General features: G+C 42.3%; 1 protein-coding gene across 1 annotated transcript in view; it reads right to left on the minus strand.

Annotated features, from left to right (window-relative positions):
- Window positions 1-12,069, minus strand: part of LOC128741486 (serine/threonine-protein kinase tousled-like 2) — a 102,110-nt gene that overhangs the window by 21,718 nt on the left and 68,323 nt on the right. Inside the window, exon 2 of the mRNA XM_053837346.1 lies at window positions 812-2,451. Within this exon, the coding sequence (XP_053693321.1) occupies window positions 812-2,451 (1,640 nt within the window). The remainder of the gene's footprint in view (window positions 1-811; window positions 2,452-12,069) is intronic.

Genomic DNA, 12,069 nt, shown 5'->3' on the forward strand with positions numbered 1-12,069 from the left:
TCCCAGTTCTTGAGACTTCCGTCAAATGTCGGTAGTGGCGCCTGCAAGTACCGTGCTTCTCCATTATTGACGCTATTATTTACTGGAATTATTACACTGATTTGCATTGCAAGAGCAACCCTCAACATTTGCAGTAGCATTCCGGCCGGAACCGTCGTCCCTTCCCTTATGCCAGTATCTACCGTCCAACGTTGATTAGTCTCACGCATCACAGTATCCTCGGAATTCATGAAAACGGTATCAACCGTAAGGATCAGTTCAACGTGATGTTGTTTAACCGTGAAACGCGTAAGGATCTTCCAAGAATCAACTATCAATTCTTCATTTTGGCTCTCTACGAAAGCAAGAATGTCTTCATTTGTATCCTTTACACTACGGGGAAAGAATCACACAAGAATTTCACGCTTGGGTATGTCTGGCTCATCCACTGCAATGAGGCAAGCTTGTTTCCATCATGGCTTGAATGGGCTGGGAATCGGCACCTTTACCCAGTTCACAGTAGCTTCGTTTTTGCAGGTCGTAGAATTCAATAAGAACGCAAGACGTTTCACATGTGCTTTTGCCGACGTTACCACTGTTTCCCATAAACCGCCAAAATCAGCTACGCTTCACAAACTGCATGACGCTTTTAAAATTCTGTAATGGGCTTTCTAGTTCAGGAACTGTAAAAATAGGGCCCTATTATGTAAGTCACTTCGAGTGTCACTTTGCTCGACTAGTTTACTTTTGTGATACGAACAAGCTGCGTTGAATTGATTACAACCCTCCCCTTATTTAAGTATTAATTCTAACATAGGATGTCTATACTCACTTGGCCAGCTCCTGGAACGCGTATCCGTCGGTCCAGTTCTCCTGAAACGTGGCACCGACCCGCTGGGTCACGAACTGCCCGAGCCGCAGTCGGTTCTGCATGCACTTCTGCCGCGCTTCCTTCTTCTCGATGTTGCTCTTCTGCTTCAGCAGCTTCTTGACGACGTCGATGCACTTGTTGATGTGGCTCTTGTGCTGCTCGATCACCTTCTGGTGGGCGGTGATCTGACACTTCTGCTCGTCGGACAACCGGGACAGCTCGTCGACCCGTGTCCGGGACGCTTCGAAGTCCGTGTCGCGATCGCTAATATCGGCTAGGGTGAGGTCCGTCTGGACCAGCTTGGACACCATCAGCGGAGCCGGTGGCGTCGGAGGTTGCTGCTGCTGTTGCTGTTGTTGCTGCTGGCTTTGCTGTTGGGCATTTGATTGAGCTAAGGATTGAACCGTCGGTATGCTGCTGTGATTACTACTGCTGCTGTTGCTAGTGTTGGTACCGTTGTTGGCATGGTTTAACGACGCTAGACTATTGATGGCTAGTGAAGAATTTGCGGTCCCCATGGAGGTCGGCGTCGGCGTGACCGGCGGTTGCGGCTGCACCACCTGCGGCTGCTGCTGGACAACACTCACGGGTGGCAGGGGAGGTGGAGGCGGCTGAGAATCTCGATCTCGATGCGATTGTTGCTGCTGGGCGTTCGAGACAACTACGCCGGCAGCGGAAACAACAGGTGAGGATGAGTTTAGTAACGACGACGATGACGTAGCGGATACTGATGATGGAGGAACTAGTGTGGAAGATGGGACACGCTGAGAACGCACGTAAAGCTCTTGTGCCGCTGCGGCGCTGGTTAGGTTACCACTGGAGTTTACCACAGAACCAAGCTGCGGTTGAGGACTAGGTGGATACATTGGATACTGACCATGCTGCGGCTGGGCGCTAGGACTTTTCGTGGAAACCTGCTGGCTTGGCCCTTGGTTTCCACTGCCAGGCTGGCCGGGCTGTGCCTGGGGGCCAGAATTACTTATTGCTCCTAGGGGACCACCAGCTCCGGTTCCGGCCGGGTGGGGCCGATGCGGACTGCTCACCGGATGTTTGGAAAAGTAGTCATTGATTTTCTTACTATCGCCTAATGGTGGTATTGTTAAACGCGGACCCTTAACGCTATCTCTATCACGAACATGACCTCCCACGCCTCCCCCGCCCGGGCCACCGTTGTCGTCCGGTGCTTTTCGCTTCCGCTTCCGATCGGACGGCGTCCGGGGGATCTTCTCCGGCGTCGGGGTATTGATTATAGTCTCTAGCTCCTTATCACTATGTGACGATCCGGTACTCATGTTCGAGTCCTGATCTTTGTTGTTATTAGTGTAATGTGACTGTTGTTGTTGCTGTTGCTGCTGCTGCTGTTGTTGCTGCTGGTGCAAGCTAGTGAGCGCGCCGAGTTGAGGCGGTACGCCCAATCCACTGACAGCCGCTGCTGCTGCTGCTGCCTGCTGACTGCTGTAATGCGGAGGCGGCGGCGGCGGCGGTTGCTGCACAGAATGTGGCTGTGGCTGCTGTAGATGATGCGAATGGAGATGATTTTGGCCAACCTGTTGTACTATAGTTGTCTGTGGTGCCATCTGCAACTGAGTACCGGCAGACATCTGCGGAAGGAGAAAAAATAGGTTGTTAGATTATATTACTAATTATTATTATTGTTTGTTATAGAATGTAGTTAGTTACTTTCATTTCACTACTTATAATCACAATGAAATAAGAAAGAACCCCATTATTAACTGATAATTCAGTAAAAGGCACAATCCTAACTACCATCACAATTTTAAATTGAAAATTTCTTCCGATTGTTTATTCGTTGCTATGGATAAATGACAGGAGCACAATGATCAAGTGTAAAAGTATCCTAAAATTTATAGGTTACTATGTTTGACTACATGTCTTCTTTGAGACGGTAAAAAACTACCCGTTTTTGACCCAAAAAATAAAGTAAACACAAGAAATGACTCTTCCTTATCTATAAACCCCCAAGCTTTGGCAATTACTTATCAAATCCATCTCGTTGCCGAGCACTCATTGAACGGAACCCGCCGTAGTGACCTGGCAGGCACTGACACCACCGACGCTGGCCAGGTCTTCTAGTGCGGTAGGTACGCACTGACGTACAGCGACGTTGTTTTCGTCCGGCCGATAGCAACACTATCCAGTGTTGTTAAGCGCAATTCTTAATCGCTCACTGGACAAATTGTTGATGGGACTCCGAAAGGTACTCTCCGTTGTTGTTGTTGTTGTTGTTCTTGTTATCGGATAGATTACGGTATGTATCGGCAGCAAACTTGCACGACGGACGACGACGTCTCGTTGCTAATCAGATAAACTTCTTTTCTGCCCGACTCTGTGGTGTATGTGTGTGTGTTTATATTCTCTCTTCGTCTCCCGCGATCACGCTCTCTCTCTGTCATGTGTCCACACCATGTATCATCATCGACACACATCGAAACCAATATGGCTGACGGTACACATTTTTTCCGTACTATTCAGACGATAGTAATAAGTAAATTTTGAGAGTATTCAAACCACTATCACTGTTAATTTTGAATCTCACTAATCATTCGCAATGGATTCTTCAATAAACTGACTGATTTTGTGTTGTTTTGATGCACGAAAATCCTACTTTATTCCTTTATTCGCAAGGAATTCTCAACCAGGGCGTGTGTGTGAGTATCATTAGCCTGTGGTACTTTAGTTAGCACACTTTTGATATCAAAACCACAGACGAGTTCGGATCACCAAATTTTAAACACCAAATTAGGTTTCTTTTTTCAAAAATCGGAAAACTTTGTGCAACTTTCAACTTTGCGAATCCTTCGGATTTCCGGTGGCGAATTTGTCAAACTATTTTCACCTCACTTTGCTCACTTGTGTCGGTTCGGTTCGGTTCCACCACCGACAAGACGACACAACCGAACCGTCAACGGGAGAGAAAAAGTTTTTCCTCACCTCACACAACACAACTGCGCTGCGATATATACTTCGATGTTCGATGACGACGAGAATGAACGACACACACAGCAGCGAGCGGCTGAGCTGAGCTTTCCGCCGTCGTACAAGTTATTTAACAAAATGGCGAAAGAAGTACACAGAGCTAAATTCAAGCTGTTTTTTTTTTGTTTCTATTCACAACCAAAGACAATCAGCAAAGTCGTTCTGGCTTCAATCGGATCAACCTTTCTCGTTTTCTCCTGTGCCACACACACGGCACACACAAGAGCAGGGCCATCCTCGTGCGTGCTGTGCACATCACCCATACCAGTGAGCGGCCCTTTACGATAGCATGCTGTGTGTGTGTGTGCTGATTCAATGAATCGTAATCATGCGCGATTTTCCGCGCCGCACTAACGTGACGTGCAACATCATCGTCGTTCCGTTCCGTCGTCATCATGAATCATGATTGCTCTATCAGTCGCCGTACCGTACCGACTTGCATCTAAGATGTTTGTGTGCGTGTGCGCGCACGATATGATGTAAGAGCAGCGGTGTGTTATGTTGCACCGGCAGATTACGCGACACCGGATGAATGTGTTGTTGCATTCAAGAAGTGAGAATAAATACGCAGAAGACTTCATTCACAACGGTGAAATCAATGACCATATTATTGGTCATGAATGATACATATTTTCAAACACGCAGAAAGCTGATTATTGTGAAAAAATTACCAACCAAAACCGAATTACCGTTGCAATACACGTCTCCGTCAATGCTCTACGCAATTTACCGGTGCAACGGAACGGTTGCACCAGTCTAATCATTCGTAAATAAACAAGACACCGACGACACCGTAATCTCTAGTAAGTAGAGGCAGCGCAAACTAGTCTGTGGTGATAGTAGTGGTGAGGCTACATACATCAAAGAGTCAAAGAGTGCGACTGCGATCTCGTGCCATGCGCCGCTCGTCACTAGACTAACTAACACATTAATGCTTGTGTTTACATATGGTACTACTGCGGAGCAGTGCTGCCAAAAGGGTTGCTAATAGCTAAAAGCAAAAAACAGCTGTGAGAACATGATAATAACATGAATTTATTTAATGGTCCCAGTGATGAACAAACCTTCATTGAATTTTACGTTCACGACTTATAAAAATTAGGACACTTTCAGTTACACTTATGGCTCTATTGCCACTGATTTTTATTCGATTTTTATGCAACTCCTGTCTTGAAAAAACCATATTAGATTGACCGTTAATAGAAAAAATATGATGATATATTTTATAGCTTTATTTCCACGGAGACAACGCAATAGTTAAGCAATTACGCCAATAAAAATGAATCTTCCCCGTCTAGCAGAGTGCTGGTTCAAGTTGCATACTCCGGGACATCCGCCTAGAATACTAATGGAACTCAACGCAGGTGATTTGAAGTTTTATAGAATTATACGGCACATAAAAGCATCAAATCTGGATTTTTAAAACGAGTTCTTGGGTAGACATTTAGATGTGTTTTGAGCTTTTCGAGACTTGCGTGAATGTGTTTTATATGACTACTAGCTGACCCGACAAACTTCGTATTGCCACAAATTAACCTGTGTTGTACATAAATCATGAATCTCGGATGATCTTTGTCACAATCTCGAGTTTTGCAAGCCCCCCAGTGGGCGGCGCTTCCGACGGCGGGTCACCGGCAACACTCGCGACCGGCTCGTCCTGAATGATCTAGTGTTACTATAGATAGTTTTTGTGGTCTTGTTATTGATTAATGTTTTATGGAAGAGTCAAATTTCTCGAGTTGGATTAGTTTTTGAGTTTCGCAAAAATTTCTGTTTTATTTGTATGAGAGTCCATATCCCCCTACCACAGGGGTGAGAGGTCTCTAACTATCATAAAATAAATTCAAGACTCAAAAATCTCCTACATGCTAAATTTGGTTCCATTTGCTTGATTAGTTCTACGGTTATGATCAAATTTGTATTTCGTTTGAATGGGAGCCCCCCCCCTCCTAAAAAGGTAAGAAGTCCTAATTCATCATGGGAAAAATGGTTGCCTCCAAAAACACCCACATGCCAAATATGGTTCCATTTGCTTGATTAGTTCTCGAATTATGAGGAAATTTGTATTTCATTTGTGTAGAAGCCCCCCCTCTTGAAGTGTGGAAGGATCCTAATTCACCGTAGAAAATATTTTTGCCTCCAAAAACCTCCACATGCCGAATTTGGCTCTATTTGCTTGATTAGTTCTCGAGTTATGAGGAAATTTGTATTTCGTTTGTATAGGACCCCCCCTTCCTAAAGTGGGGAGGGGTCCCAATTCATCATTGAAAAAAAATTGTCTCCAAAAACACACACATGCCAAATTGGGTTCAATTCGCTTGATTAGTTCTCGAGTTATGAGGAAATTTGTATTTCATTTGTACAGGAGCCCCTCCTCTTAAAGTGGGGAGGGGTCCTAATTCACCATAGAAAATTTTCTTGCTCTCGAAAACCTTCACATGCCAAATTTGGTTGCAGTTGTTTGATAAGTTCTCGAGTTATGAGGAAATTTGTATGGAAGTCCCCCCTCTTAAAGGAGAGAGGAGTTATAATTCCTCTTATAAAGAGGGGAGGGGTCTCAATTCACCATAGAATAAATTCTTGTCACCAAAAAAAACACCCACATGCCAAATGTTGTTCTATTTGCTTGATTAGTTCTCGAGTTAGGAGGAAATTTGTATTTCATTTGTACAGGAGCCCCCCCTCTTAGTGGGGGGAGGGGTCTCTAACCATCACTAAAACGTTTCCTGGCCCCAAAAACCTCTACATGCAAATTTTCACGCCGATTGGTTCAGTAGTTTTTGATTCTATAAGGAACACAGGACAGACAGACAGACAGAAATCCTTCTTTATAGGTATAGATTTAGGCGGATTTTTACGCCAATTTCGAAATTTAGGCAGCTTTCAAGCGATTTTCGGATTTTATACCACCGTTGTGTGCTTTGACAAGAAATTTTAAGATTTTGTGAGGTTTTTCACGTAAATTTTAAATTTAAACGCGTCAAAAGTCTTTTTTTGCTTTTCCTGACGTATCGAGCTTAGGTGTCTTAGCAGAAGTTTCATAAAAAAGTATTCTGCATCTAACGACATTTTCATATAATTAAATATTAAGGGTATAACAAATTTGATAACAGCATTACAGGGGATAACAATTTTTAATAGGAACTAGATAGCATGGTCATATCACTGACGAACTGACATGACACTTAGAAGAAAATCCTTTAAAAACCAACGTCCTGCACATTTTGCTTGCACACTAGCACCCTCTGTTATGCATGTTGCGGAGTAGCTTGCATTTGCAGGGTTTTATGCTGTAGGGTTTTATACATTTGAATGGTTTTATACTGAAAACTCAAAGCAACACTCGCGCGCCGCGGTGTAGCCATGTTGCGAAACATTCTTTTTTGAAAAATGAGTGGCTTTTGATTGGACGATGGAATTATCGCGAGTGTCTCGTCTGTTTGTCTGTGATCATATGTTCGGCACAGTTGTAGAACTTTGAATTTCATTAAACTTTGCCGAAGATACTACGTATCTGCATCATATGGTTTGCGAGATATAATTGACTTTCTGTTGTGACCCCCTTAAAATCAGTTTTTTAAACTTTATATACACACAACCTCATCTAATAGGTTCGACATGTTCTACAAACTTTTTGATACTATCAAAATACGTCACTTTCTAGAAGATGTAAATATCATATGTTGCTTTATTTGTTTTAAAAATTGATTTTAAGCTTAAATTTACCGTTTTTACAAGTAATTTTTTCCGTAAATAGGCACCTGTTTAGGCCGAGATTTTTAGTACACGTATTTTTTTTTTTTTTGTATGCCAGAAGGCCATTGGGTTAACTGGCCACTGCGACAGTCTTAATGGTCGTCTTTTGTGGCAGGCCCCGATTGCTGTACACAGTTTACGGACCGCTCATACCCATTGATGGAGTTGAGTTGAGGAGTTGAGGTCATACGGCCTCTGAGAGACATGAGATGATCACCAATCGCTATTTTATCGAATGCTGATGTTTTTTGATATGCGACACGACATACTTTACTGAGGCTGTCCCCCCGGATCCGGATGGTGCGCACCATGGCTCATAACTGCAGCAAAGTAACTGATATGTCCACAGTCGATGATATGTTTACAAAAATCAACAGATTTCAATCAAATTTTAAATATTTGGCAACTTTATCTAAAAAAGCCATGTCTCGGTCCCCCAAGGAACTCTCGGAATAATTCCGGGACCATGTGATATATGGCCATTATCTATAGATATTATGAAAATAGAAAATATTTTCGGCAAAATTCCCAAATTTGGTTAAAAAATATTGAAAGATAAAAAAGTTCGATGGTCAATTTAGGGCGTGCAAATTGTCTCGAACAAGTCTGTGTCTCTGCTATTATCAAAGAGATGAAGTTTATTCTTGCTACGGTTTACATCCCTCCTGATAGAAGCAAGGTGACAATCTCGCTTTATCAACGAGCATATCCCCTCAATTCGTGAATAACGTAACGAAGGGTCTTTAGACGAAAATTTACAGTGACTATAACCACCCTCAAATTTCAAGGTTTAATGGGGAGGATGGAGTGCAGTACGACAGTTCTCTCCAGCTTCCTGCGACTAATGCTGCTGTGTCGATGGAATTAAATTCCTTTGTTTACTGCCATCCTGTATAAGAAACATCTATGTCTGGGGCCATTTCTTTGCTACTTTCTGCTGATCCTTCGTATCCTCAGCTGGATTTCTTGCCTATAGGCTGATACGTCCCGCAGAAGTTTGCAGCTGTCAATTTAGAGGTTGCACCTCTAAACTATTTTGATGCACTTACGGTTGTAGAGCACCTTTCGTCACTGGATTGGGCTGCATTATTAGACGGTTTTGCGATGCTGTTAAATGCACTTAACTCAACGAAAATCATGCTATAATTAGCTCTCCTTCAAAACCTGCCTGAGGTAATTATACAGTGAACTGCAGAACAGATTGAAACGGCATCGAAAAAAAAAACAGACAAAACAGAGACTACTTCGAAACAAAACCGCAGAACAAACGGACTTCAAATCAGAGCCGAAGCGTGACATTGTTGCGGCGAAGACCCGATCTGGACCACATCTTTTATCAGATTTTGTTCCAAATTTTGGAACAGATTTGGACGAGATTGCGGGTCAGATTTTGGACCACAACTGGAGCAGATTTTGGGCCACAGTTTTTCATCAGTTTTCAAACCACCAATCAGATTTTGGATCAGGTTTTGACCCAAATTCCGGACCTGGACTAGATTGAGAGCTCCATTCTTTTTATCAATTTTTTTTGAGATTTTGTTACATATTTGGACTAAATTCTGAACCACATGATTGTACCACATTTTTGACCAGGTTTTAAATCAGTCTTTGAATTAGATTTTGAACTCATCTTAATGGTGATTTCGAATAAAACTAGTGGAAAAGTTGCCAACGAAAAATCGGTGATGTTTAGTGCCGAAAAACGCCTATGATATCCAGTGCGAAGTCATAAAAACAGACCAACCGAGTAGCTTTTAATTGTGTATTTCCCACGTGCAGAGTCCTGATTGAAAACTTGCTGCACATGAGAATGACGCGGTTAGTATTTGCACCTACTATCAGAATATGCGAGGTTTAAAAACTAAAGTAGACGACCGGTTTCTTGCATATTGATTGCCATTGCTGAACTCTTCTCTATTCTTACAAGATCTTTAAAGTAGTGATCAACCACAAAACCGTACAAAAATGCAACAATTTTTAATATAACATAAATTTCAGGTGAAAAATGCAACAATAATTACACCTAATTCTCTATCGCTTCTCCATACTATTCCAGTTAGAACCGTAAGCAAAAAGCGGCGAATGCCTGTCACTTCTATACTGTGACATTTTCTTCGACTGGTCACAGTGAAAATAAGAATGTTTGCTTATTATCATGTACGTATTCCGGCTAGTTTCCTCACATCAAGAGATAGGCTCTCTCGATACTGAAACAATACGAAGCGGCGGTATTGGCTGAGATTCTGACACATGGCACTGCATGCTGGCAAATGTATAGAACAAATGTAACCGTTTCGGTCCCTGTTCTGGACCATATTTTTATCAGATTTGACCCAGATTTTCAATAAGATTTTAGACCACATTTTTTATCAAATTTTGGACGAGTTTCTAGACCTGGACCAGATTGTAGACGTTGCCCCGATTCTGGACTACATTTTTCATCAGATTTTGGATCATGTTTTGAACCAGATTCTAGACCAGGACCTATTTTGGACCTGGACTAGATTGACACCATTTTTTATCAAATTTTGTCTCAAATTTGAACTAGAATCTGGACTAGATTTAGGACCACATTTTCAATTAGATCTGTGCCATATTTTGAATAAGATTCTAGACCAGAGTAGTCAAATGTTGTACCTCCATCAGGTTTTGGGCCAGATGTTGGAGCACGTTTTAACCAAATTTGGCCCAGATGTTGGATAATATTTTGGACCACATTTTTGTTCAAACTTTGTATCAGATGTAGGATCAGAATGTGCTTCATTTTTTATCAGATTTTGAGTCAAATTTTGGGTCAGATTCTCAAAGTGGGCCAGATTATAAACCATATTTTGGACCACATTTTTATCAGATTTGGACCAGGCTTTAAGTAAGATTTAAGACCCCATTTTTTAACAGATTTTGGACCAGATTCTGGACCTAAACGAGATATTGGAGCTGCATGAAGTTCTAGATCAGATCATGGACCACATTTTTATCAGATTTGGGATAACATTTTGGACCGCAAATTTTTGACGAGTTTTTAGACCTGGACCAAATTGTGGACGTTACCCCGATTCTGGACTACACTTTTCGTCAGATTTTGGATTAGGTTTTGAACCAGATTTTAGACCTGATGAGCGACCTGGACTAGATTGACCTCATTTTTATCAAATTTTGTCTCAAATTTGAAGGAGATTCTGGACTAGATTTAGGACCACATTTTTAATTAGATTTTGGTCATATTTTCAACCAGACTCTTGACATGAGCCAAATGTCGGGTAATTCTGAGCAGCACCAAAAAGTATATATCAGTTTCTCGTGCATTCAATAATGCTTCTAGTAATAATTCTGGTGTCCCGCAAGGCAGTAACCTTGGGACTTTGCTACTCGCCGTGTACTGCAACGATATTGCAATTCTGCTTGGTTCCTGATGCGGACAAGCTAAGGCTGTCTCGCTGTGGTGAAATCTATCTCCGATTTCGTCGATTAGATTAGCGATCTTGCGCGGTTCTGTAAACTAATACCAGCTTTTTGGAATTTGGAGACACTAGAGAGTCGGCTCTGCTGTCCCGTATTGTTTTCCGAGCTTCACGCAGTCAGCTTCGTTAGTTGAATTTACTGACAACCGGACGTCAAGCATCCACACTTTTACACTGGTCAAAGAATTATTTGGCTTTGGAAACATTTCCTCTGGTGATTTTAGTAAAAATGCCAATATGACCCTGATAATTATCACGTTTTTCAGCCGTTTTTTTCATTTGTTATTGCGCAACAACAATAAAAATAAAACTGATAATAAAAACCATACAAACAGCTCACGGGAACGTTCCTCCACAGCCATCGTTTGTGTGTAACACGAGACACCCCTTTTTGTTGTGGTTGCCCAAGCTGAGCTGCTGCTAGTTGACATGCCGTAACGAATCACCGTAGATCACACCACTCACTGCCGTAGCACTGACTGTGATCATAGCACTGATTGTGTGACACGCTATTATTGTACCATTATTCTAGCGGGCAGGCAGGCAGGCCGAGTAGCCTGCCATCATCGGTTGATTTGGTTGAGAGCGGATAAATGCGGCGCAATTAAATCCGATAAACTGTGCTGTGCCTACCTTCCGACCAATAATCGCTACGTCAGCTTTTTGTCGGTGATCGTGTGCGCGTTTGTTCATCGCCCGTCCGTCAAAGTTGATTAACACAACAGGGGATGGGTGATCAATACGATATCCTCCGATAATAGCAAATAGACTTTTTCCGAAAATTTTATGAACTATAAAAGGGAACCAACAGTTTGTTCAACTACTGATTAGATCAATGCAACTGTGACTGATAGGCTGTAGGAGATATAGTAGGTATAGCGTAGAAGATTAATATATATAAGAGTGACATTAACTGTAAAATAGATCATTAATATTCGAACAGTTCACGAATAAACGTTGTCTTGAATAAATGGCTACAAGGCAAATGCGCCACAAGCGTAAACC

The sequence above is a fragment of the Sabethes cyaneus genome, chromosome 1 (assembly GCF_943734655.1).
Source record: "Sabethes cyaneus chromosome 1, idSabCyanKW18_F2, whole genome shotgun sequence".
NCBI lineage: Eukaryota > Metazoa > Arthropoda > Insecta > Diptera > Culicidae > Sabethes > Sabethes cyaneus.